This window comes from Oryctolagus cuniculus, chromosome 18 (genome assembly GCF_051225735.1).
Source record: "Oryctolagus cuniculus isolate XC-2025 breed Fujian yellow rabbit chromosome 18, ASM5122573v1, whole genome shotgun sequence".
NCBI classification, from domain to species: Eukaryota; Metazoa; Chordata; class Mammalia; order Lagomorpha; family Leporidae; genus Oryctolagus; species Oryctolagus cuniculus.
This window is the reverse complement of record NC_142884.1, coordinates 23,063,742-23,090,170: the sequence shown is the minus strand read 5'-3', so window position 1 is coordinate 23,090,170 and position 26,429 is coordinate 23,063,742. Positions and strand designations below refer to the sequence as shown.

At 56.7% G+C, this 26,429-nt stretch overlaps 3 protein-coding genes across 3 annotated transcripts in view; 2 read left to right on the top strand and 1 right to left on the bottom strand.

Annotated features, from left to right (window-relative positions):
- The window catches only part of LOC149120855 (protein Aster-A-like), a 426,501-nt gene that overhangs the window by 256,786 nt on the left and 143,286 nt on the right, over positions 1 to 26,429 (top strand). The gene's annotated exons all lie outside the window — the stretch shown is intronic.
- LOC149120863 (major allergen I polypeptide chain 2-like) lies at positions 12,709 to 14,802 on the bottom strand. Its single transcript, XM_089320178.1, has 3 exons — positions 14,645 to 14,802; positions 13,697 to 13,878; positions 12,709 to 12,952 (listed from the first exon to the last, which is right to left on the bottom strand). The coding sequence occupies exons 1-3, from the start codon at positions 14,712 to 14,714 to the stop codon at positions 12,839 to 12,841; spliced, it is 366 nt and encodes a 121-aa protein (XP_089176304.1). The 5' UTR covers positions 14,715 to 14,802; the 3' UTR covers positions 12,709 to 12,838.
- On the top strand, positions 18,778 to 19,741 carry LOC138846570 (major allergen I polypeptide chain 1-like). The gene is made up of 3 exons (XM_070062679.2): positions 18,778 to 18,876; positions 19,007 to 19,194; positions 19,592 to 19,741. Exons 1-3 carry the CDS (start codon positions 18,816 to 18,818, stop codon positions 19,619 to 19,621), a joined length of 279 nt encoding a protein of 92 aa, XP_069918780.1. The 5' UTR covers positions 18,778 to 18,815; the 3' UTR covers positions 19,622 to 19,741.

The following is a 26,429-nucleotide window of genomic DNA, read 5'->3' as shown; positions in this document are numbered from 1 at the left end:
CTCACACTGAGCAACCCAGCTGGTCTCCCTGCAGAGGGCGGGGCAGCAGAGTGGCAGCTGCTGTGCAGTGTTGGGCACGTGCCCCGGCTCTGAGCCGCAGTGTGCTCACGGTGACGCTGGGACTCACTGCCGCTCTGAAGGTGGCTGGCCGGCTACGCCTGGTTGTGATGCGTGTGTCCTGCGGATCGTGGCCACGGTGACAGAGATCGCACCCCCACCCGCCCCGCCCCACACTGCACCCCTGCAGGAACAACACGGACAGCCCTGGATCCAGCCGCCACTTGCAGTCATGGCAGCCGGCCCCACTGCACCACCCGCCTCCCACACCCACGCCCGGTGTCCGGTCCAGCACTGAGCAGACTCTGTGCAACGCAAGCTTTTATTGTTGCCTCCTTCAATGAGAGGCCGGCAGCGCCTGGGCTGCACCTGCTGACCACGTAGGCGCGGGGTGGCCCTGGGTCTTCTTGCCGGGAGGGCTCCCTTAACAAAGAGGATCTGAGAAGATTTTATTCTGCAAAGAGAAGTCGGGACACCTGGTGAGGCCGGGGCCTAGAGACACCTGCAGGGCACAGGCACAGGGCGCTTCCTGGGGAGGAGCTGTAGCCTGGCACTGGATCTGGGCAGCTAAAGGCAGATCCTCTCCTGCACCTGGGTGCCTGAGAATCTCTCCTAAAAATCCCTCCTTTGATGAGGAATGAGGAGGAGGTTCTCTGTGGGGGGTGCAGGTGAGGCTGGGACAGGCAGGGGCTACACGGAAGGCCTGGCAAGGTGGCAGGGGCACTAGGGGCCTTCAGGAATGCACTGACCCCAGTCCCCTGGCCCTGTCTATCTCTCGCAAGCTTTCAACCTAGTGCCCATCCCCGCCCACGCTGCACCTGTAGTCAGGGTTCCCTCTGCTCTTCCCCAGGTGTCGCCAGGCCCGGGAGGACAGGAAGGGCTGTTGGAGGCCTGGTTCCAGGCTCGGGAGCCCCAGATGGCCCTTAGGGGTCCAGGGAGAAGGAAACATGAGGTCTGGGGGTGGAGGAGGGCACCCGAGGGGTCAGGGTGAGGAAGTGAGATTCGAAGGCAGGCAGCACCCAAGGCAACATCTTGAAGAAGATTCGGGCTCGGGCGCTGGACAGGTTGTGGTCAGGGAGGCCAGAGCTGAGGTCTGACACAAGCGGGGCTGCCGTGGGGACAGCGGCCCTGGAGGGTCTCGGGCCTGCATGGGGGAGCTGAACAGCCATGGAGCCCAGGGCTCCGGGTCCAAGCAGTCGCCCTCCCTGTCCTGTCTCGCACCACGGGGGGCGGCCCACAACTCTGCGTCCTCATCCGGAGGTTTTTCCCACAGATTCCCAGGCCCGGCTGTGGTGGGCACAAACAGTGCCCCTCCCCAGGGCCCCGGAAGGAGCCGGTGATGGGTCAGGCCCGGCTGGACTCACCACGGCACTGATCGCATGCCCCTTATCCTCCTCTGTCAGTTTCCCATCAACGCACTGCTTCAGCGCCAGGGCGTTTTGCAGCACTAGCGGGTCACTTTGGTAATTTTGCACATAGGAAATATACTCATTGGAGGGTCCTGACAGAAATTCATAAACAGCTGTCTGCACAGCTGGGCAGATGTCACAACCTGAAGAGAAACAGAAGGCATGGGTCACAGCAGGTGCGCCCCTTCATCCGCCCTGGGAGCCAGCACTGCCCTGGAAAGCTGGCCCCTGCCCCCAGAGCACCCCCAGCCCAGGCGCCCGTGGCTGGCACCCACTGGCAAGAGAGATCAGGAGCCAGGCAGAGCCGAGCAGCGCCAGGCAAGCAGCAGGCTTCATGGTGCAGGGACAGCCGCTCCCACCGCGGGGCCCTTTATACCTGCTCCGGGCTGTCAGTAGGGCAGGAGGGGCCTGTCCTCCCCCAGGGTGGGTGTGTTCCCTCCCCGCCCCCCCAGGCCACAGCTTGCATGACCTGCAGTTGCAGAGGGTGCACGTGGGTGTGTGTTGATGTTGGCCGAGTCCAGCCCTGGGTTAACACAGGGGTTGACTCCTTCTCCCTCTCTTTCCGGGGACCTGACACGCACCCATGCCAGGGTGCAGGGAAGGCGCAGAACCAGTGGAAACCCTGCCTGGGCAAGGGGAGAAAGCACCACACAGGGCCTCTGGAGCCCTGGGCCAGCTCAGCCTCTCGCACCTTGGCTGGGACCCTGACGACCAGCTGCTGTGACTATGGGAACTGCAGGAGACCCAGTGCCAGTGTGGCGGGCAGGCCGGAGCGCAGGTCCTCTCCTTCTCTCCTGCACTCACGGCCCTGAAGTCCAGGGAGCACGGGGTAGACCAGTTGTCTCTAAAGACCTACTTGGCATTTGACTGCATTTTGTTCTTTGGGGCTAGAGGGCCCTGGCTGGACTGGGACAGATGCCCAGGTCCTTGTCTTCCCGTGGGGAGAACAAACTGGGACACAGAGAGAAGTACAGCCTTGTCGAAAGGCAGGGGTGGTGCCTGGCTTCCCCATCTCTTCCCGCACCTGTGCTCCCCGAAAGACGCCCCAAGGGAGCCCTGGCTTCCCCGCACACACCCTCTCCCACCCTGCTGCCGCTGCCAGCTCCTGCCCCAGTCTCCCTCCCTCCATGGCCTCCTTCCATTTTGTTTTTTTTTTTTAATTTATTTGAAAGCCACAGTTACAGAGAAGCATTGACAGAGTCAGAGAGAGAGCAAGAGGTCTTCCACCCGCTGGTTCACTCCCCAGATGGCCACAACAGCCGGAGCTGCGTCCATCCGAAGCCAGGAGCTTCTTCAGGGTCTCCCATGTGGGTGCAGGGGCCCAAGGACCTGGGCCATCTTCTACTGCTCTCCCAGGCCATAGCAGAGAGCTAGATCGGAAGAGGAATGGCTGGGTCTAGAACCGGCACCCATATGGTGAGGGAAGTCTTGGCAGCTGTAAGTTCACCTCCCCCACACAGGGGCTGGCCGGAAGCTGGCCAGGAAGCAGCAGTGGGACAGGACTCTAGGCGTTCTGATCTGGGATGCCCACATCCTAAGCAGCAGTGGAACGCGCTGTGCCCCAGCACCTGCCCTGCACATGAGTTCTTGCTGTGGCAGGACTGGGCTGGTAGAGGGAAGCTTGTGCTAAGGCAAGTTCTGCTTCCTTGGCTTGCTCTGCTCTCGTCCACCTGCACACGCTTGCCTTCTGCTGTCCACTGTGGCCAGGAGCAGCAAGAGGGCCTGGTGGGGAGCGCTGATGTGCTTGGGGCTCCCCAGGGTGCAGCCCAGGAGCCCAAGTCAGACTCTTCCCCCTGTGAATTCCCTGGTCGCAGACATTCTGTAGGAGCGACAGCAAGTCTCAGCCCAGCGCACACTCGCCCCTGCACGCTCGGGCTCGCCCTCCCCTGTCTTCAGTTCTCCGTGGTTTCCCTCCCTTGTGGAGGGATGGGAGCTCCAGGAACATGAGGGCTGTCAGAGGAGCTGAGGGCGTGGCCTGCTTCTCTGAAGTCTCTAAACAAGGACACGTTCACATCAGTAGGAGAGGACTTCAATAAGTTTATGGAAATTAGCATTTAAAGTGTAGGGGCCACGGTGGTGCTACAGCAGGGTAAGCAGCCACTTGCAATGATGGCATCCCATAGTGGAGAGCCGGTTTGAGTCCTGGCTGCTCAGCTTCAGATCCAGCTCTCTGCTAACAGGCCTGGGAAAGCAGTGGAAGACGGCCCCAATATGTGGGCCACTGCTCCCGCATCGGAGCCCCAGTTGGAATTCTGGTTCCTGACCTTGGCCTGGCATAGAACTGGACCTCAAGCAGTTTTGGGGAATCAACCAGTAATTGAAGGATTTGTCTCTTTCACTGTCACTCTACCTTTTGAATAAATAAATAATTCCCTTTTTTTAAAGATTTATTTATTTATTTGAAAGTCAGAGTTACACAGAGAGAGGAGAGGCAGAGACAGAGAGAGGTCTTCCATCCGCTGGTTCACTCCCCAGATGGCCACAACGGCTGGAGCTGTGCCGATCCAAAGACAGGAGCCAGGAGCTTCTTCTGTGCCTTGCACATGGGTGCAGGGGACCAAGGACATGGGATATCTTCTACTGCTTTCCCAGGCCATAGCAGAGAGCTGGATCAAAAGAGGAGCAGCTGGCCAGCGCAGTGGCTCAATAGGCTAATCCTCCACCTAGCGGCGCCGGCACACTGGGTTCTAGTCCCGGTCGGTGCGCCAGATTCTTTTCCGGTTGCCCCTCTTCCAGGCCAGCTCTGTGCTGTGGCCCGGGAAGGCAGTGGAGAATGGCCCAAGTGCTTGGGCCCTGCACCCCATGGGAGACCAGAAGCACCTGGCTCCTGCCTTCGGATCAGCACGGTGCTCCGGCCACAGCACGCCAGCCGTGCTGGCCATTGGAGGGTGAACCAATGGCAAGAGGAAGACCTTTCCCTCTGTCTCTCTCTCTCTCACTATCCACTCTGCCTGTCAAAAAAAAAAAAAAAAAAAAAAAAAAAGAGGAGCAGCTGGGACTAGAACCGGTGCCCATATGAGATGCTGGTGCCTCAGGGAAGGGCATTAACCCACTGGGCCACTGTGCCAGCCCCAATAATTCCTTTTTAAAAATAGTAAGCTGGGGCCGGTGCAGCCAGCTTGAGACCTGGCTGCTCCACTTCCAATCCAGCTCTCTGCTATGGCCTGGGAAGGCAGTAGAAGATGGCCCAAGTCCTTGGGCCCTTGCACCCACGTCGGAGACCAGGAAGAAGCTCCTGGCTCCTGCCTTTGGACCGGCACAGCTCTGGCTATTGGGGCCAGTTGAGGAGTGAACCAGCAGATCGAAGACCTCTCTCTCTCTCTCCCTCTGCCTCTCCTCTCTGTAATTCTGACTTTTAAATAAATAAATAAATCTTAAAAAAAAAAACACAGTAAGCTTATTTCACTTCAAAAATTTCAAAAGTCACATATGACTTTTCCATAAAATGAATCTTCCATTACGTTTTTGAAGGTCTTTTGTGAATGTGTAGATATTGCCTCACATTAATTAAAAAAAAAAGACTTGTTTTATTTATTTGAAAGACAGAGTTAGGGAGAGAGAAAAAAAGAGAGAGAGATAGGTCTTCTATCTGCTGATTCACTCCCCAAATGACCAAAATGGCCGGAGCTGTGCAGATTAGAAGCCAGAAACCAAGAGCTTCTTCTGGGTCTCCCACGCAGGTGCAGGGGCCCAAGGACTTGGGCCATCTTCTACTGATTTCCCAGGCCATAGCAGGGAGCTGGATTGGAAGTGGAAGAGCCAGACTTGGCCAGCAATTATATGGGATGCCAGCACTGCAGGCCAGGGCTTTACAGCCACTGAGCCACAAGCCAGCCACTCACATTAATTTTTAAAAGTGCAGGTTTTAGATGTCACAATATGTCAAAATCAGGGTCCGTGTTGTGGCTTAACCGGTAAAGCTGCTGCCTGCTGTGCCGGTATCCCATGTGGGCGCCAGTACCAGTCCTGGCTGCTCCACTTTCCATCCAGCTCTCTGCTAATGGCCTGGGAAAGCAGTGGAAGATGACCCAAGTGCTTGGGCCCCTGCACCCAAATGGGAGACCCAGAGGAGGCCCAGCTGCCATTGCAGCCATTTGGGGAGTGAACCAACGGACTGAAATTTTCTCTCTCTCTCTCTCTCTCTCTCTCTCTCTCTGCCTCTCTGTGACTCTGCCTTCCAAATGAATTCAAGCTTAAGCACTTTTGTTTTCTTTTGGCTGGAGGCACTCTATCACCAACAATGACAGAATACGGTTTGCTGAGCATCAGAGCAGAAAAGACACACAATTATTTCGAGCCCAGGGAGAACCCTGTGCCAAACAGGATTCACATCCGGCAACTGCTTTTGGCAAAGAAGCACCCAGAGCTGAGCACCAGCTGCCCGTTGTCCACCTGTCCTCGGGGCTAGGAGCTTTCTCAGCCTGTCCTGAGTTTTCTGACCTTGCCACTCTAGGGGAGGCCTGGCCAGGGATGACCCAATGTCCCCTACACAGAGCTTGTCAGGGGACTTCTTGTAGCTTGGACTGGGGTTGGAGAGTTTGGGAAGAAAACCAAAGAAATCAGGTCGCTTCTTGTCACCTGGCATCCAGGTGTGCATGACAGCTGTGGCTGACCACGGGTTATCACCAGAGCACTGTTCACGTCTGCCAGGGAGGGGCAGTAGCTCCCCCTGCTGGAGGGGAGTCAGCCATTGACTACTTGGGGTCTCAGGAGTATTTGTCTTCTCCATCCGTCTGCTTATGCAGTCAACTGTTTGTATCAGGATGCACTCACATGTGGGGTTTTATTCATGGTTATAACCCGATATTAAGTTACTCGTCTTGCTGCTCACCGGGTTCCAGATAAGAGCACAGGCAGCTGTCTCGGGCTCGCTTCTGCTAGCGTTTCCATGGACACCCTCATCTTGTTGGAGCCAACACACTGTGCTCCTGCATCGGAGGCTGGGGGAGCTCTCTGGAGGGTCTAGGCAGAGCAGCACCGCCCCTGGCTGACCCAGTGCGCGGGCCTGTAGGGCTGCAGCCTCGGGGGCCGGAAGGGCTCGGGACAACTCAGTCTGGGGAGATGCCTCTCTCCCACCACCGCCTGTGGGTGCTGATGGAGGCACGGGGCACTTCAAACCGCCCAGGGGGCCCTGTTCACTGAGGAAGAAGAGGGAGCCAGGAGAAGGGGCCAGGCTGGAGTAATGGGAAGCAAGAAAGGCCCAGGACGTCATGAGCTTCCATAGGGTGAGAAGGAGGCTGGAGGAAGGATCCAGCTAGTGAGAGCCTGACCCAGGTTCTCTGCAGCTACAATGCTCCCACCCTCAGCCCCGGGCTGAAACACAGGCACGCGTCAGTGTGCTGGACAGCATGTTGGCTCCCTTTGGCAGTGTAGACATGACCTTGAGGCCTCTTGTGATTTTTCTCTCTGCATTTAGGGGGATTAGTGCATTGGGAGGCAGGAGAGGCGGGAGGAGGTTGTGGCTGGAAAGCCGAGGTGACCCTGGGGCTGGGACAACAGAGCACTTGGCTCAGGATGGAGCCACTCAGAAAGGTCACTTCTCCCCTAGAGCCAACAGCGTCAAATGTCCCCTGCAGCTCGCTCCTCGACGCTTAACCTGTGTGCCACAGTAATTGTGCCATATTTTGTTATTATTTTTAAACATTTCACTTACTTGCAATTTCATTTGAAAAATTGGTTACAAAGACAGGGAGATAGAGCTTTTCCATCACTTTTTAAAAAATATTTATTTATTTATTTATTTGAAAGGCAGAGTTAAAGAGAGGCAGAAGGAGAGAGAGAGAGAGAGAGAGAGAGAGGTTTTCCATCTGCTGATTCACTCCCCAAATGACCAAAATTGCCAGAGCTGTGCTGATTAAAAGCTAGAAGCCAAGAGCTTCTTCTGGGTCTCCCATGTTGGAGCAGGGGCCCAAGGACTTGGGCCAACTTCCACTGCTTTCCCAGGCCACAGCAGAGATAGGATTGGAAGTGGAGCAGCCGGGACTTGAACCGGTGCCCATAGAGGATGCCGGCACTGCAGGCGGCGGCTTTACCTGGTCCACATCAGCACAGGCCCCAGAACCTGCCACTCTGATACAGGCTGCAGGCATCTTACTGGGGCTACCTAACGACTGCATCAAATGAGTGCCCCCATAGGACTGGACACGAGCTGCGGCCTGACCTGAGTTGCTCTGTTTTGTCTCTGGATGATTTCCAGTCATTCTTTCTGTCCTCTCTGTTTCTAACCAGTTGCACAACTACCATCCACTCAAAAGCCAGCCTTGTAAGAATGCTAGCTATGAGGACTGCTTACACCGAGTGCTGGGGAAATGTGTTCAGTGCCCTCCTTGGTAAGGTTAAACTTGCTTGTTCTGGCTTCTGTGACCAGTGCTTGGCTTTGAAGAAACTCTTGGCTCCCGGCTTCGGATAGGCATAGCTGTGGTTGTTGTGCCCATTTGGGAAATGAACCAACGGACAGAAGATCTCTCTCTCTCTCTCTCTCTCTCTCTCTCTCTCTTCCTCTGTCTCTCTGTAGCTATGCTTTTCAAATAAATAAAATAAATCTTTTATTAAATTTATTTGAAATAATTACACACACACACACAGAGAGAGAGAGAGAGAGAGAGAGAGAGAGAGAGAGGTCTTCCATCCGCTGGTACACTCCCCAGTTGGCCACAATGGCCAGAGCTGTGCCAATCCGAAGCCAGGAGCCAGGAGCTTCTTCCATGTCTCCCACGCAGGTGCAAGGGCCCAAGGGCTTGAACCATTTCTACTGCTTTCCCAGGCCACAGCAGAGAGCTGGATCGGAAGTGGAGCAGCCAGGACTCAAGCTGGCTCCCATATGGGATACCAGTGCTTCAGGCCAGGGCTTCAACCTGCTGACAGTGCCGATCCTCAAAATTACTTTTAATAAAAGCTGTGACACTCAAATAGGTGCACAATAGGGACTGGGGAAAAAAATTCACCATTTTTCTCTTCCCAGCAAAAAGCAGCGTGCACAGCCGCCCTCCCTAGTGGATTCGTACAACTTTACCTTTAAAAAAGCAAGGGATGGGGGACCAGCTTTGTGGCAAGCCTGTAAAGCCACCAGCTGTGACATCAGCATTCCTGGCGGGCTGCGATTTGAGTCCCAGCTGCTCCATTTAAAGTCCAGCTCCTCACAAGAGCTCTCCACTCCCAAGGCTGCACTTACAGACTGGGTTCTCGTGTCCGTTTGCATACAGTTTAATGAGAGCTTGGGCTCCGACAGGGCTTCACGCCAGGGTCTTGGAAGGTGATCTTCTGGGGTCAGAAAGATCAGCTTTGCACACTGTGTTGCCCAAAGAGGATGGCACCAGCAGGTACCAGGGTAGATCAAAAGGTTCCAGGAGGCTGGCGCCATGGCTCACTTGGCTAATCCTCTGCCTGCGGCACCAGCACCCTGAGTTCTAGTCCCAGTTGGGGTGCCAGATTCTGTCCCGGTTGCTCCTCTTCCAGTCTAGCTCTCTGCTCTGGCCTGGGAAGGCAGTGGAGGATGGCCCAAGTGCTTGCGCCCTGCACCCGCATGGGAGACCAGGAGGAAGCACCTGGTTTTTGGCTTTGGATGGGCGCAGTGCCGGCCGTAGCGGCCATTTGGGGGGTGAACCAACGGAAGGAAGATCTTTCTCTCTGTCTCTCTCTCTCACTGTCTAACTCTACCTGTCCAAAAAAAAAAAAAAAAAGGTTCAAGATGTTCCAGGAAAAATAGAATCAAAAAGCCTAGATTTAGGCTTGCGGCTGCCCCTGCACGCCCCGCTCTGTATGAGTGATCGGCATAGTGGGGTCAAGGTGAGGGACGGCCCCAGCCGCACAGTTGCACATCCTCCACTGCACTTCCCGGGCCACAGCAGAGAGCTGGACTGGAAGAGGGGCAACCGGGACAGAATTCAGTGCCCCGATTGGGACTAGAACCCCGGGGTGCTGGTGCCGCAGGCGGAGGATTAGCCTATTGAGCCGCGGCACCGGCCAGTAACTCTTTCAAATAAATAAATCTTAATAAATCCTGGCTGCTCCACTTCCAATCCAGTTCCCACCTAATACACCTGGGAAAACAACTGAAGATGCCCCAAGTTCCTGGGCTGTTGCACCCACATGGAAGACCTGGGTGAAGCTCCTGACTCCTGGCACAGCCCTGGCCATTGCAGCCATATGGGGAATGAACTACCAGATGGAAGACCTCTCTCCTCTCTGTGTAACTCTACCTTTCTTTTTTTTAAGATTTATTTATGTATTTATTTATTTGAAACTCAGAGTTACACAGAGAGAAGGAGAGCCAGAGAGAGAGAGAGAGAGAGAGAGAGAGTCTTCCACCCACTGGTTCACTCCCCAATTGGCTGCAACTGCCGGAGCTGAGTTGATCCGAAGCCAGGAGCCAGGAGCTTCTTCTGGGTCTCCCACATGGATGCAGGGGCCCAAGGACATGGGTCATCTTCTGCTGCTTTCCCAGATCATAGCAGAGAGCTGGATTGGAAGTGGAGCCGCCGGGACTAGAACTGGTGCCCATATAGGATGCTGGCACTGCAGGCAGCAGCTTTATCCGCTACTACAACTCTAGCCCTGTAACTTTACCTTTCAAATAAGTAAATATTTTTTTCTAACTTAAAAATAATTTTGATAAGAAAAAACTTTTTTCATTGATTCTTGGTGAACACCTAAGAGGACTGCTAGAGCATATAAGAAACGTAAAATTAATTTTGCAAGACCAGGGCAGCGTAATGGATAAAGTCACCCCCTGTGGCGTTGGCATCCCATATGAGCACCGGTTCTAGTCCCAGCTGCTCCACGTCTGATCCCACATATGTTGACTCAAGTCCCTGAGTCCCTGCCACCCCTGTGAAAGGACCAGATTGCATTAAGGGATTCTGATGTTGGCCTAACCCAGCCCTAGCAGTTGCAGGTATTTGGAGAGTAAAACAATGGTTGGAAACACACACACACACACACGCACATATATAATCTCCTGGGGTCGGCGCTGTAGTGGGCTGAGCTTCCGCCTGCAGTGCCAGCATCCCATATGGACGCTGGTTCGAGACCTGGCTGCTCCACTTCTGGTCCGGCTCTCTGCTGTGACCTGGGAGAGCAGTAGAAGAAAGCCCAAGTCCTTGGGCCCCTGTGCCTCTGTGTCTCTACCGCTCTCTCTCTCTCTCTCTCCACCTCTCCTTTCTGTGTGTAGTTATGATTTTCAAAATGATAAATAAATCTTTAAAAAATATAATCTCCTGTCTTTTTAATAAAAATGAAAATAAGCAAAATTCTTAAAAATAATAACAAATATGGCACCAGCATTGTGATGCAGCAGGTTAAGCCACTGCCTGCTCTGCTGGCATCCCAGTTCTGATCCAGCTCCCTGCTAATAATGTGGGAAAGCACATATCTGGTAAGAAAGAGCCTGCTGATAGTTTTTGTTCTTCTACATTCTCTGGGTTGACTTCAAGCATTTATTCTTTTGGCTAAACATTAGATCACTCTTCCCTGGAACACTGATTCATATAGATGGATGTGGAATAGCCAACCTGTCTACAATGTCCATTCCACCCACACAAGAGCAGGAGTTGGTTCTTCATCTGTTCAAGGTTCATTCTGTATTTCTCAATAGAAATGTAGACCTTTCAGTGTGACCTACTCATTTAATCCAGCCAACAGGAAGCCCGGGCTTGGTAGCTGTAAGATGAAGATCGAATAACCAAACAAGAGGATGCATATTGAGCCAGCACATCAGACAAGAGCCAGGACTCAAGCCTTGACTGTCTCAGCTCCAACACCCACATCCAGCTTTCTATATTTGACCTTACTGTGGGACCCTGGCCCAGACAGGCAGAGAGAGATGACCGGAAAAGTCACTTTTGTTGTAAACCATTCTCACTTGAACCAGCAGTGATCTGGTTTGCTGGAGTGAAGTCAAACTAGTCTCTGCCCTGTGGACTCCCAGGTGGGCTCCTGGCAAATGCAGTAGCCCATTCGTGCTGTGGGAAGTAGACCCAGAGGGGTCATCACACACCCAGGTGGGAGATCCTACAGGTAAGACTTGAGAGCCTGAGCCCTTTCCACAACAGGGCAATTTCCTCCGGGAATGCTGCCATCCATCCCCTCCTCTGTCCTCCCAGGCCATGGCTGTGTGGGGTCTTGGTCTCTACTGGCAAATTCAAGGGTCAGGGGTCAGTGTTGTGGTGTAGCAGGAAAAGCTGCCACTTGCAGCACCAGATTCCAATATGGGTGCTGGTACATGTCCCCAGCAGTTGCACTTTTGATTAAGGTCCCTGCTAATGGCCTGAGAAAAGCAGTAGAATACAGCCCAAGTGCTGAGGCCCCTGACACCCATGTGGGAGACCCAGAGGAGGCTCCTGGCTCCTGGATTTAGCCTGACCCAGCCCATGCCATAGTGGCCATCTGGAGAGTAACTAGTGGACAGAAGACCTAACTTGGTCTCTCCCATTCTTTCTATAACTCTTTCATAAATAAATCTTTTTAAAAAAATCCAGAGGGGTCAGTGCTGTGGTGCAGCAGGTTAAAGCCCTGGCCTGAAGCGCCAGCATCCCCTATGGGCGCTGATTCTAGTCCTGGCTGCTCCTCTTCCAATCCAGCTCTCTGCTATGGCTAGAGGACGGGCCAAGTCCTTGGGCCCCTGCACCCATGTTGGAGACCCGGAAAATGCTCCTGGCTCCTGGCTTCGGATCGGCACAGCTCCAGCCATTGCAGCCTCTGGGAGTGAACCAGTGGATGGAAGACCTCTCTCTCTGTCTTTACCTCTCTCTGTAACTCTGTCTTTCAAGTGAATAAGTAAATCCTTAAAAAAAAAAATCCAGAGACAGAAGATGTGAATACCACCGGAGACAAGAGGATTGGTGATGAGCCAGGCCTGGTCAACTCCTGGGGTGATGCCTAACGGGCTAGAGGCTCAGTAACTGTGACAAAGGCAGTGCCCAGACCGCTGTCCGTGGTGCTGACACCATTGTTCTCCATCCATGTGGGTGCAGCCTGTGCTCCAGGTACCTTTCACCCTCACCCAACCTTATTTACAAGTGAGGAAACAGCCTCGGGGAGACAGGGCACCTGGTCAGGAGAAAACAGCCGGTCTGTGGCAGGGTCTGGATCTCTCTCCCTGGATCTCTCTCTGTCTTGTCTGAGTGCAGACCCCAGAGTCTGAATAGCCAATTGGGTCTCTGCTCCCTCCCCCACTGCCTTGTCTCAAGCTTTCCCACCAATCCCCACAGGCTCCCCACACAGCACACAGACCCAGGCACCCGTAACTGAGCTGCACATGTTTTATTAGAATCAGCTGAATGAAGACTAAAGCAGGTGGGGCAGGTGCTGGGTTCCAGCTTCAGGTGAGAAGAGGGCAGGACGATGGCACTCAGATCAGGCGTCAGTGGCAATATTCACCTTCCCAGAGCATTGGCGGGTGCTACGGGAATGGGAAGGGCCTTTATAACTTCCTCCTTGGCTGTCTGCAGTAAGTGGAGTTTGCATTCTTTGCTGCCAGTGATGGATGACTGGAAGAGTCAGAGAGTGGGAACAGAGGTGGCTAGAGGCAGGTCCTGGACCCGGGCAGGGCTACCCAGGACCCCTGGGTCACCCTGGCTCCAACCCACATGTCCACTCCTGGAGATGGGGCTGCATTGGTTAGGGCCAAGAAGAGGATGGCTCCCACATCCCGTGTTAGGACCCGGTCTGAGCATTCTCCCCAGCCAGAGAGGGAAGGAGCTGAGAAGGTTCTGCAGGGCATTGCGTGGCCTGGGCTTGGGGAGGGGCAAGGTGGCTGAGTCTGGGGTGGTGTGAAATCTCTCAGCCCTGAGACCCATCTGCCAGCCATGTTGGCTGCATGGGAGTGCATCATGTGTTGTAAACAGTCCCCCTGGGTCCTCTCTAATGCACATAATAGTGAATTCTGCATTTGGATCAACCTTACTTTTGAAGAATCAGATGCCCAAAGGCAAAGGTTAAAAATCTCCTGCAGTGGAATTCCTCACGCTTTCTGTGTGGCACTGGTATTATTCTTCAATGACCAATTGCATGTGAGTGGTTTAGTGTTTTAGAAACATATGTAGCAAAAGAATGGGCTGCACAGCCTGTGACACACATGGCAAGTGGCTGAAGGTTGTATGTGCTGAAAGAGGGAATAAGACCTGCATGTTTGTGTATCACATCTGTCATGTAGCCCCGATTGCCTGGTCTGTTGGTGCATGGTGGTTTAAGTGTGCTGCTGTGGGGGCAGGGGGACGTGGAGAAGAAGTTACCATGACCCTCAGATCCAAGGCCTTGGCTGCAAGCCCTCCCTCATTGTAGCAGTCCTGGACTTTTCCAAGGGCTTCTTTTTCCGATTCATTAGCATGGACCAAATCCAAAGCTGCGTTCAACAGGTTCCTGTATCCAATGGGCAGCGTCCCAAAGATCTTATAAAATATTGGGCAACCTACAGCTGAAAACACAACCAGAAAACACCTCATTAGAGGAGCTACCAGGCTAGGAGCCCTGGAGGTCACATTTCCCACCTCTTGAAGGTAGCTCCTGTGTCTGGCATCTCTTGCCTGACCTTCCACAGAGACCCGCTCGCCACCCCTGCACCTCCCAGGACTGCAGCTACTGCAGACAGAGAGCACAAACCCCATGGGAAGAAGTGAGCAGCAGGTGGAGCCACAAACAAGACCCCCGGCCCTGACCACTGCCCAAGCAGAAGAGCCTGCACACCTGTGCCCTTGATGAAGCACCATCCAGGCGAGCCTTAGGCCCAGCAGCCAAGACGCCAACAGAAACCCCCAGGCCCCACAGGGCAGTGCCCGGGCGCAGGCCTGCCACAGACGCTGGGGGACCACAGTTTTGGCTCCAATAGCTGGGCTCCTGGAGACCTGCATTGAGTTCCAACTTCAGGTTAGACTCTGGCTTGGCCCCTGGGCATCCCAGGCACTAGGGGAGTGAACCAGTAGATGGGAACACACTCTCTCTTTCTCTCTCGAGTTTTGTAAAGGAAGCCCCATGTCCCCTATGTGTACAACTAATGACCCCTCCATGCCCAAGCCTCTCCCTCCATCTGAAGACCCACTGCCCCTGGTGTTTTCCGTGGCGTTCCTGGGTAGTGACCTCCCAGCTGCCCCTAAGTCTCTCCCAAAGGCTGCCCAGAGCTCAGCACATCAAGGTGGAATGACTGGTGAGTGACAGCCCAGTAAGCCCACCAATTCCCTCCTTACCACTCTCTCCCGGCTGCAAGCCCAGCTCTCCGCTCACCAGCAAGGCCAGCACAAGCAGAGTCCCCTTCATGGTGCAGGCTGCTGCATGCTGCGCTTGTGGCCAGCTTGCCACTGCTTTATAAACTTCTGGCTCCCCACCCACCTGTGGGCAAGGACCCAGCCCTGTGGTTTCCCAGGTCCGGGGTGAAAAGTATGGGAAGCCTTTCCCGCTGTGAGGAGCGAGCTGGTGGGGGTGTTTGCCTGACGCTGTTGGCTTTGGAGGAGAAGTGACCTTTCTGAGTGGCTCCATCCTGAGCCAAGCGCTCTGTTTTCCCAGCCCCGGGGTCACCTCGGCTTTCCACATCCTCCTCCCGCCTCTTCTGCCTCCCAGTGCACTAATCCCCTTAAATGCACAGAGAAAAATCACAGGAAGCATCAAGGTCATGTCTACACTGCCAAAGGGAGCCAACACACTGTCCAGAACACTGACGCGTGCCTGCGTTTCAGCCCGGGGCTGAGGGTGGGAGCATCGTAGCTGGGTCAGGCATGGGGGCCCAGGACTGGTGGCCGGGCGGCTTCCTAGGTCTGGCGGTACCCCTTTGCTCTCACTAGCTGGATCCTTCCTCCAGCCTCCTTCTCACCCTATGGGAGCTCATGACGTCCTGGGCCTTTCTTGCTTCCCATTACTCCAGCCTGGCCCCTTCTCCTGGCTCCCTCTTCTTCCTCAGTGAACAGGGCCCCCTGGGCGGTTAGAAGTGCCCCGTGCCTCCATCAGCACCCACAGGCAGTGGCGGGAGAGAGGCATCTCCCCAGACTGAGTTGTCCGGCCCCTGAGAGCTGCAGCTCTACAGGCCCACGCGCCCGGTCAGCCAGGGGCAGTGCTGCTCTGCCTAGACCCTCCAGAGAGCTCCCCCAGCCTCCGATGTAGGAGCACAGTGTTTTGGCTCCAACAAGACGAGGGTGTCCATGGAAACGCTAGCAGAAGCGAGCCCGAGACAGCTGCCTGTGCTCTTATCTGGAACCCGGTGAGCAGCAAGACGAGTAACAATATCGGGTTATAGCCATGAATAAAACCCCACATGTGAGTGCATCCTGATATAAACAGATGACTGCATAAGCAGACGGATGGAGAAGAGACAAATACTCCTGAGAGACCCCAAGTAGTCAATGGCTAACTCCCCTCCAGCAGGGGGAGCTACTGCCCCTCCCTGGCAGACGTGAACAGTGCTCTGGTGATAACCCGTGGTCAGCCACAGCTGTCATGCACCTGGATGCCAGGTGACAAGAAGCGACCTGATTTCTTTGGTTTTCTTCCCAAACTCTCCAACCCCAGTCCAAGCTACAAGAAGTCCCCTGACAAGCTCTGTGTAGGGGACATTGGGTCATCCCTGGCCAGGCCTCCCCTAGAGTCACAAGGTCAGAAAACCCAGGACAGGCTGAGAAAGCTCCTAGCCCCGAGGACAGGTGGACAAAGGGCAGCTGGCGCTCAGCTCTGGGTGCTTCTTTGCCTAAAGCAGTTGCCGGATGTGAATCCTGTTTGGCACAGGGTTCTCCCTGGGAAAGCAGTAGAAGATGGCCCAGGTCCTTGGGTCCCTGTGCCCACATGGGAGACCAGGGGGAAGCACATGGCTCCTGGCTTCGGTTCGGCACAGCTCCAGTGTTGCAGCCATTTGGGGAGTGAGCCAACAGACTTTCTCTCTGTCTCTCCCTCTCTCTGCATGTGTCTCTCAAATAAATAAATAAAATCTTGTTTGTTTGTTTTTTTTTTTTTTTGACAGGCAGAGTGGACAGTGAGAGAGAGAGACAGAGAGAAAGGTCTTCCTTTGCCATTGGTTCACCCTCCAATGGCTGCCGCGGCCAGCGCACCGCGCTGATCTGAAGGCAGGAGCCAGGTGTTTCTCCTGGTCTCCCATGGGGTGCAGGGCCCAAGCACTTGGCCATCTTCCACTGCACTCCCGGGCCACAGCAGAGGGCTGGCCCGGAAGAGGGGCAACCGGGATAAAATCTGGCATTCCGACCAGAACTAGAACCTGGGGTGCTGGCGCCGCAGGCAGAGGATTAGCCTATTGAGCCGCAGCGCTGGCCTAAATAAAATCTTAAAAAAAAAATAAAGTTAAATTACATAGATGTTCAGATATACTTCATTAAAATAACAATGCTTCATTCTGACATGAAAACATCTAAAATATTCACTTTTTAAATTATCCTTATACACAAGGGGCCTTCAAAAGGTTCCCGGGAGATGCTACTATCAAAACTGATATGTGATTTTCAAAACTTTTGCACTAAAATAAACTTATCCTTTTTAAAAAAATTATTTATGTATTCTTTTAGAAGACAAAATGACAGAGAAAGAAGGAGAGACCCAGAGAGAGATGATTCCTCAAAGGCCACAAGAGCTAGGGCTCTGCCAGGCTGCAGCCAGGAGCCTGGAACTCGATCCGGGTCTCCCTTTGAGAGCAAGGGTCCAAGCGCTTGGGCCATGTCCTGCTGCTCTCCCAGATGCATTAGCAGAAGCAGCTGGGATGTGAACTGGAGCTCCCATATGGGATGCCAGCAAGTCAAATGGCAGCGTAACCTGCTGTACCACAATGCCCGCCCCTCAAATCTCTTTAAATTCCAGTTTCCATGAACTTTTTGCAGTCCTCTCCTCCAAATGTGAAATGGGCCACACCCTCAGCTCCTATGACAAACCTCCCAGGGCCCCTGACCCCTCCCACCCCTCCAGGAGGGAAGAAAAACCACAGAGAATGGCAGATGGCGGCGGGGGTGGGGTGGGGCGGGGAGCGCAGTACATAGGGGCGGTGAGGAGCCAACCCTAGGTAAGGGGGCAGGAGTGTGGGCGGGGCCTTAGCCTTCCTGTAGCTCCTGCAGAAAGTCTGAGACTGCAGGCAGCTAGGCTCTAGAAGCGGAAGGAGGGGCCAGCACTGTGGCATAGCAGGTAAAGCCGCCATCTGCAGTGCCGGCATCCCATATGGACGCTGGTTCTAGTCCCAACTGCTCCACTTCTGATCCAGCTCTCTGCTGTAGCCTGGGAAAGCAGTGGAAGATGGCCAATGGCCATGGGCCCCTGCACCTGTGTGGAGACCTGGAAGAAGCTCCTGGCTCCTGGCTTTAGATCAGCACAGCTCTGGCTGTTGCAGCAATTTGGGAAGTGCACCGGCAATGGAAGACCTCTCTTGCTCTCTCTCTCTCACTCTGCCACTACCTCTCTGTAAATCTGGCCTGGGTGTGGCGAGCCAGGAGTGAGGAAGGGATGGGGAGGCAGGATGCCCACGGCCCCGCCCAATCCCAGCACCTTCCACGCCAATGCAACACAACAGGACACTCGGCACCCACACTGCTCACCCCACAGCTGAGCCTCACTTTCCATCCTGGTCCAGAAGCCAGAACACCTTCCTGGAGACCACCAGGCCCCCTGCAGCCCCACCCAGCCCCTGCTCCTTCCCATCTTCCCTATGATGAGGGTGATCCCAGCCTGGGCAAGGGCAGCTGTCTCCTGAGGGCGTTCCACTCACGTCTCCCACTGTGCACCACCGATGCCTTTCCACAAGGCTGCACTTCTCTCTGTGTCCCGGTTCTGTTCTCCCCACAGGAAGACAAGGACCTGGGCATCTCTCCCAGCCCAGCCAAGGCCCTCAAACCCCAAAGAGCAGAATGTGGTCAAATGCCAAGTAGGTCTTTAGAGACAACTGGTCTACCCCGTGTCCCCTAGCCTTCAGGGTGTGAGTGCAAGAGAGAAGCAGAGGACCTGCACTCCGGCCTGCCCGCCACACTGGCACTGGGTCTCCTGTAGTTCCCATAGTCACAGCAGCTGGTAGTCAGGGTCCCAGCTAAGGTGCGAGAGGCTGAGCTGGCCCAGGGCTCCAGAGGCCCTGTGTGGCACTTTCTCCCCTTGCCTAGCCAGGGTTTCCACTGGTTCTGCACCTTCCCTGCACCCCGGCATGGGCCCATGGTCAGGTCCCCGGAAAGAGAGAGGGAGAAGGAGCCAAGCCCTGTGTTAATCCAGGGCTGGACTTGGCCAATATCAACACACACACGTGCGCCCTCTGCAACTGCAGGTCATGCAAGCTGTGGCCTGGGAGGGCATGGAGGGAACCCCCCCCCCCGGGAGGACAGGCCCCTCCTGCCCTACTGACAGCCCGGAGCAGGTATAAAAGGGCCCCACGGTGGGAGCGGCTGTCCCTGCACCATGAAGCCTGCTGCTTGCCTGGCGCTGCTCGGCTCTGCCTGGCTCCTGATCTCTGTTGCCAGTAGGTGCCAGCCACGGACGCCTGGGCTGGGGGTGCTCTGGGGGCGTGGGGGAGCTTTCCAGGACAGTGCTGCCCCAGGGCGGGTGAAGGGACGCACCTGCCGTGACCCATGCCTTCCATTTCTCTCCAGATTGTGACATCTGCCCGGCTGTGCAGGAAGATGTTTACGTGTTCCTGAACGGATCCCCTGAAGAGTATGTTTCCTATGTGCAAAATTACCAAAGTGACCCGCTAGTGCTGCAAAACGCCCTGGCGCTGAAGCAGTGCGTTGATGGGAAACTGACAGCGGAGGACAAGGGGCACGCGATCAGTGCCGTGGTGAGTCCAGCCGGGAACCCTGACTGCAGGTGCAGCGTGGGCGGGGACGGGCCCTGCTAGGCTGCAAGAGTGCCAGAGACAGAAGGGGCCAGCAGACTGGGGTCTGTGCATTCCTGTAGGCCTCCGGTGCCCCTGTCACCTTGCCAGGCCTTCCGTGTAGCCCCTGCCTGTCCCAGCCTCACCTGCACCCCCCACAGAGAACCTCCTCCTCATTCCTCATCAAAGGAGGGATTTTTACGAGAGATTCTCAGGCACCCGGGGTGCAGGAGAGGATCTGCCTTTAGCTGCCCAGATCCAGTGCCAGGCTACAGCTCCTCCCCAGGAAGTGCCCTGTGCCTGCGCCCTGCAGGTGTCTCTTGGCCCCGGACTCACCAGGTGTCCCGACTTCTCTTTGCAGAATAAAATCTTCTCAGATCCTCTTTGTTAAGGGAGCCCTCCTGGCCAGAAAACCCAGGGCCACCCCGCGCCTACGTGGTCACCAGGTACAGCCCACCTGCTGCCTGCCGGCCTGTCATTGGAGGAGGCAACAATAAAAGCTCGCATTGCACAGAGTCTGCTCAGTGCTGGACCGGACACCGGGCGTGGGTGTGGGAGGCGGGCGGTGCAGCGGGGCCGGCTGCCGTGACTGCCAGTGGTGGCTGGATCCAGGGCTGTCTGTGTTGTTCCTGCAGGGGTGCAGTGTGGGGCGGGTGGGTGAGGGTGCAATCAACATCGCCGTGGCTGTGATCCACCAGGCACATGCGTCACCGACCAGGCATAGCCGGCCAGCAAGCTTCAGAGCGGCAGTGAGAGTCCCAGCGTCACCGTGAGCACACTGCGGCTCAGAGCCGGGGCGCGTGCCCAACACTGCACAGCAGCTGCCACTCTGCTGCCCCGCCCTCTGCAGGGAGACCTGCTCGGCTGCTCAGTGTGTGGCCATGCACGGTGGCAGTGGCGCCCACCTGTAGATGGATATGAGACCTCCCACCTCCAGGCCCAAGGGACATATGGGGTGGGAACGGGTCCCTGACCGGACAGGAAGACCTAAAGGCCAGGGGGCATGAACGTCCCTGGCCATGATCCAGCAATCCTCTCTCCTGCCTCAGCTGGTCCCAGTGCCAACCCCCAACTGTGGACGCAGCTGTGACCCCGCAAACACACACCGTGTGGGGTCTCCCGCACAGTGGGCCCAGGGTCTGGGTGTCTGTGGTGGCTCAGCCCTGTGGTCATGATGCTGCCGCCTGTCTCAGGCCCCCTGCACGCCTGTCTGTGCCCTCTGGGCCTGGATCTGCCACCTGCCCCCTGCTCTGTCACAACTCACTGAGGGCACTCGCACAGGGCTGTCTGGGGAGGAGCATCTGTGATATCCTGGTGACCAAGGAGCTGCTGGGAGGCCCAGACAGGGTGGAGTGGCTGCTCCTGTCCCTGGGGGCTTGCTGGGGTGGGGGCAGGGTGGGCTGATCCTTTTCCTGTTTCTTCCACACTTGTACCTGGGCTGCCTTCACAGAGAGAATGGGTCAGAGTGGGCGCTCCAGGCAGCGGTGAAATCTCGGATTGGGGCACCCACATCCCCAGTCAGAGGGCCTGGTTCTACTCCCAGCTCCTTGGCTGCCATTCCAGCTCCCCGCTAATGCACACTCGGGGGTTCAGGTGGCACCTGCAGGTGGTGGTCCAAGCACTGGGGTTCCATCACCCACGAGGGAGGGAGACCCAGATGCATTTCCTGCCTTTGGCCTGGCCCAGCCCTGATTCTGGGAGCCCAGCACTCATCCCTTCCCAGGGCCCCACCCCATCTCACCTAGCAACCTCCTACTCTGCCTGACTCTTAAAGGTCCCACACCCCTCTTGGTGCCACAAACTCTGTCTAAAGCACTTACCCCAGGGGAGACCTGCTCTTTGTGCTCACTGAGCTCCCTCCACAGAGGAGCAATGGGGGACCCCTGCCTCTGCAGGAGTGAAAGGGAGCCCAGGGGGCGGGAGGGCTTGGGGAGCAGAGACCCCCTCATTACCCCACCTGTGGGACCCTGGGGCTGTGTCCCACCACACTCCGTCTGACAGATGCAAATCTATGTGCAGTGAGGACACAGGCGACACCAGGTGTCTCGGTCCGCTCTCTGCTACTGTGACAGAATCCCACAGACTGGGGCAATGTCCAAGCCACACGAGCTGATTGGTTCACGGCTCTGGACGGCCTTCGTCTTGCATGCAACATAGTGGCCAACATCCCATGGGGGTGCAGGGAGAGGCGGGTAGAGTCAAAGATGTAGAGAGAAAGAGGGAGAGAAGCAGAGGAACTTGCTTTTATCTTGAACTTTAATTTTTATTGTTTAAAGATTTATTTATTTTAAGGGCTCAGCCACTGGCCACTATAGGCCTCTGGTGAGGGGAACAGTGGATGGAAGCAACCCCCCCCCCCCAGATTCACGAATCAAACATTTGTAACAACACCTTGATAGTAAGGAAACATTTGTAGCAACAACAACGGAACTCACCCCTGTGCACCCTAAGCCACCCCAGGAGGCCAGCGTCAGTCCATGCAGGAGCTGGGTTGGGGCCCATGCACCCATGCTCCCTGCACACGGACTCTGGGGAACAAACCTCCCCCCCAGTGAAGGAAAGTGCAATGTGGAGAACACTAAGCCTAGGCATCTGGAGTTTGAACTCAGGCAGAGAAAGGAAAATGCATGGGTGTCTTCCACCCAATTAGGAACATTAGACTGCTGAAGCTGAGTGGTCCCCATTCAGCACTCACTGTGTTATTTTACAGCACTTTGTGAATCTCCAAAAGAGTTTACAATGCAATTTAAAGCGGAGAAGCTGAGTTGGGGGGGGCAGCTGTGCACTCATTCACACTCCACAGAGGAGGCCAGCAGGTGTGTGGGTGACCAGGGCCCTGCACCCTGTGGTCTCCATGCCAGGGCAGGGGAAGTGGGCAGAGAGGCAGAGCAGTGGGCCCTTGAGGAGAAAAAAACAACTGTGGCCCCCAGGTGGCAGCCTAGGGGCAGTGTGGGGCCCAGGACCAAGGAGGTGCTGGGGGAGGGTTGAGCCACTTTCCCAGGGGGAGCAACCTTGCGATCAGCACCCCGGGGAGCCACGGGCCTATGGCTACTCCTGCCTGCGGCCTGACGCGTGCTGTCCCTGTCCTTATGGTCAGCAGCAGCCCGGTGTTACCAGCATGCGGCTCAGGTGCTGGTGCCCAGGAGTTCTCAGTGCTCTGTGCCTGAAGCCCTGGCCCGTGTCCAGGACAGGGCCCTGGTTCCCACTCTGGACAGGCTGGGCCATGCTCCCCTGCCCTCCATCCCAGAGGACCCCTGTGTCCACCTCCTACAACTCCAGGGAAGAAGGGCTGGAACAGAGCAGGAGGGGCAGCAGAGGTTGGCAGCGCTGGGGTGGGGCCTGTGGTAGGACAGGAGGCTGCACCCCCGGGAGTCTCAGTTCAGGTCATGGCAGGGGCAGCCCCGGAGTGTGGGGACAGGTCTAAGTGGGGCTCCCTATGTGACCTTGTGTTCAAAGAAAGAGGCCTTCACAGTTGGGCTGTAACACAATAGCAGAGGCAGAAAGGAGGGGCAGGAGGTGCCGGTTGCCTGGGACTTGGGACCGTTACGGCAGGTGGCAGAGGGCCCTGGCACCCCTGGTTCCGGGGCAGTTCTGCCAGAGCCCTGCCCTCTTCACCTGGGCCCTGGGGAGAACACAGGCCCCACTTCTGGTGACCTTTAATGAAGCCAGGCCTGAGGACCCTGAGCCCTGCCACAGCAGAGCCACTAGGGATTGGCTGGCAGGCTTCTGTGATGTCACAGTCACTGAGATGCGCACTCTGGGCTGGGAGGCGACCAGAGGCCAGTAGTGCGTCTACTGCCCAACTGACCAGTTGGTAGTGTAGGCAGCAGGCGCATTTCAGAGAATCACATGGATACTCAACGGAGGTGAGTGGGACTTGCTCTCTGCATGAGCTGTGGTGTGGGGAAGGTCCCGCCCAGTGCCCAGGTGGGTTTCCATGGTCTCCCACACTGGGTTCCATGAGTGATGTGGTGGAGCTCTGAGTGCTGCCCCTGTGTGCAGAACATGTACACAGTCATCTCATTCCTCCCGCTCTGCTGGTCACCAGTGTCGAATGGGCTGGGTGTGAGTCTCAGTCTGGACACAGGTTCAAGACTAGGTGTTGGGTCAGCTGGTATCAGGTGGGGCAGGGAGGCCGGCTCTGAGAGCCCCAGAGATGCGGGAGCTGGTAGCAGGCCAGGGAGCCCCGTAGACTTGGGACTTGGGCTCCCTGGAGGACACATGGATGCCAGGCTGGGGGAGGAGCGTCCTTTCCGAGGGCAGGGGAGGCAAGGTGGGGCTGTCCTTCCCCAACCGTCCCTAGTCCCTGAGCTCTGCACAAGTCATAATCCAGGGACCCAGCCACCAGGTGCCCGCCTGCCTGGCTGTGTGGCTGTCCCCCCTCTGACCAGGGGGACAGCCCTCAGGGCAGCATTCCTGTGGGCTCCGCAATGCTGGCTCCCATGTGCATGTGTGTCTTACAGATTGGATGTGAACGCCCTGAGGTCCCGGAGGGCCCAGGAGCGAGCAGCGCTCTTCAGACAATATGAGCAGGTACGGGCCAGGGTGCTGGGGGAGGAGGTGGGGCCCTGCCTCAAGGACTGTGCCTGTGAGAGCCAGACCCCGCCGCCATGGGGACACGGGGGAGGGGACGGGCGGACAGCTCCCCCAGTGACTTCTCATCCGGGTCCCCTCTCGGCTGTAGGGACGCAGAGGAGCGGCACTGCTGGAGCCTGAAGAGGACGATGAGGGCGGCTGCCTCGTCCCAGACAGGCTTGGGTTCCTGCAGTGAGTCCTCCGCACCCCAGCTCACCCCAGGGCGGGACTGGGGTCAGAAACCCCAACATGAGGCGGCACACTGTCCCCGGCCCTGACCTTGAGCCCAGCTGTGGTCACAGGCAGGCACTGGTCAGCATTTGGCCAGAGCTGAGTGACCCTGGGACTCAGGACTGCAGGCAGGGACAGAGCTGGACGTGGGGCAAGCACTGGGCACTCTTACTCTGAGGTCTCTGTTTCTGTTAAGTAGAGGGGGTGGCTTACGGGTCCCCATGCTCCCAGGCAACACAGCCTGGCCATCGCCACTCCAGAGCTGTGTCCACAGGGTTGGGGCACCAGCCTAGCATGTGGGCAGTTGTCCAGCAGGTGCCTGGGTTCAGGGGCCAGGCTCAAGGCTTACGAAGACCTAGTCTGAAGGATGGCCAGGGATGTGGTCTCTGTGGCTCTGAACCTGCTTGTGGGCTCCCGCAGTACAGACTGTGGGGAGGGTGCAGCTGAGGGCCCTGCCCCCGGGTCTGTGCTGGCAGGAGTGGGGCCTGGGGGCAGGAGTCGGACGTGGAGGCTGTTCCCACAGATGTCAGGGAGAGAGGCCCCGTGGCTGGAGGGTGGGCTCCGGTGACCTGGAGGGATGGAGCCATCTCGGGCCATCTCTGGCATGACTCAGCAGCCCACCTTAGCACAGGGATAAGGGCTTCTGCCTCCATGTTGTGCCAGAACCTGGAGAATAAGTAGGAGCAGAGTGGTGGAAAGATGGCCAGGGTCTGGGCTGACAGAGGAGGGGTGAGGTGGGGCGCATGACCTCAGGAGGCCAGGGCACAGGGGGGAGGGTGGGCAGTGGGGGACCCTGAAGGGTGTGGGGGTCCCAGGTACCTCGAGCCCCAGGTGCACACTCACAGCACTGAGCATCTCTCAGGCAGGCCACCTGGACTCGGTCAGTTCCAGGGTGACGTCCTGGGCAGAGCTGATGTGGGATATAGCTGCCTCAGCCCTGGGCAGCCTGGCCCTGCTCAGGACAGCCACCCCCCAACCGCTGTGAGGGCGCTGCCACACACCCACGAAGGTGGACCTCTGACAGGCCTGGAGCCCGCCACTGGCAGCAAGAGCCCCTGCTGGCCCTAGGCTCCCTGTGCTCATGGTCACCAGCCCCTCCCTTCCCGTCTCAGTCCCCTGGGCTGAGAGGATGAAGCTGGTCCTTCCCTGGCCCACTAGGGAGGTCGCGGTGCCTGTTGTGGTCCTGTCCTCACCTCTCCGCCTCCCTTGCTTTCCAGTGAGCAGAAGCTGCCCCAAGACAGCACCCCGGGGGCAAAGGTAAGGACAAGTCCTTGGCCATGGGCCAGTCATCTGAAAGCAGAGCTGGGCGGAGGGGCACGTGGGGCTCGGCAGTGGTGAGTGGGAGCGCCATAAGGTCCCGCGATGCGGTACTTACACGGCACCTGCTGACATCTTACCACACTCACTGTCCCAGAAGTGAGCCGCAGCTCAGGGGCATCTGCTGTTGGCCGACCTGACTCATTGGCATGGTTGGGAGTGACCTGGCTGGAGCTCAGGGGCTCTTCCTTGAAGACGGGGCAGCTCGGGTCAGAGGCCAGGCCACCGATGCTCCCCCAGACAGAAGATCTGGGGCTCACGGTCTGTGCCTTTTCTGGCTCCTTCCATTTGAGCGCCCACAAAGCTCCTGAGCTGCATCTGAGGGCCCCTCTCAGAGCCCCAAGCTGGGCTCACACCATCCTGTCTCGTTTTCCAGCGTAAACAGGAAGTACGAAGGATCCAGAAGTGGATAAAGATGATAAAGAACCATAGTAAATACCGCGGCAGCGACAAGGTACCGTGGCGATGAGGGCCCCTCGGGAACACTGAGAGCTGAATTGGGGTTTGAGCAGTGCCCATTCCTGTGCCAGGCACTGCCTGCCTCTCAGATGCCCAGGGGCAACTGTCCAGTCCCTAGAGACACAGGTCATGGGCACACCTTCCCCATACACACAGGACACTGTCCTGGTAGAAAATCTGAAGTCACTGCTGAAGACAATCCCGGATGCAGGGCAGGCGTGGTTCCAGGAGCCCTGTGGGGGCAGTCCGTACACGGCAGAGCCGGTGCCCCTGAGCCCTTGGCCCTCCAGTCACTGTGGGTCATAAGGCCCCCCTCTGGGCAGATCCTCCCTCTGCCAATACACAGGGAGCCCCTGGCTTCTCCCTCTGCTGTCTCACCCTGCGCTGCCTCCACGAGTGGCCACGTTCAGCACTCACCAGAGCCTCCTCTCTCCTGTAGTTTCAGCGCAGAATCTACAAAGGCATCCCTGCCCAGGTGCGCGGGAAGGTGTGGGCCGTGATGCTGGAGGTGGACAAGAGGAAAGCCCAGAACCCAGGCAAATACACGGTACGGCTCTGCACTCAGCCCAAGGGGCCCGGCCTGCTCAGGCCTGCTCAGGAGCCTGAATCTCCGTGGA

What these genes read in the sequence shown, in the direction of transcription:
- LOC138846570 (XM_070062679.2), top strand. Translation starts at nt 18,816, where the DNA reads ATGAAGCCTGCTGCTTGCCTGGCGCTGCTCGGCTCTGCCTGGCTCCTG. An exon ending in GCTCCTGATCTCTGTTGCCA is followed by an intron (nt 18,877 to 19,006) that starts GTAGGTGCCAGC and finishes ATTTCTCTCCAG; the next exon opens with ATTGTGACATCTGCCCGGCT. An exon ending in GGCACGCGATCAGTGCCGTG is followed by an intron (nt 19,195 to 19,591) that starts GTGAGTCCAGCC and finishes TTCTCTTTGCAG; the next exon opens with AATAAAATCTTCTCAGATCC.
- LOC149120863 (XM_089320178.1), bottom strand. Translation starts at nt 14,714, where the DNA reads ATGAAGGGGACTCTGCTTGTGCTGGCCTTGCTGGTGAGCGGAGAGCTG. An exon ending in CTTGCAGCCGGGAGAGAGTG is followed by an intron (nt 13,879 to 14,644) that starts GTAAGGAGGGAA and finishes TTGTGTTTTCAG; the next exon opens with CTGTAGGTTGCCCAATATTT. An exon ending in CCTTGGATCTGAGGGTCATG is followed by an intron (nt 12,953 to 13,696) that starts GTAACTTCTTCT and finishes TGACTCTTCCAG; the next exon opens with TCATCCATCACTGGCAGCAA.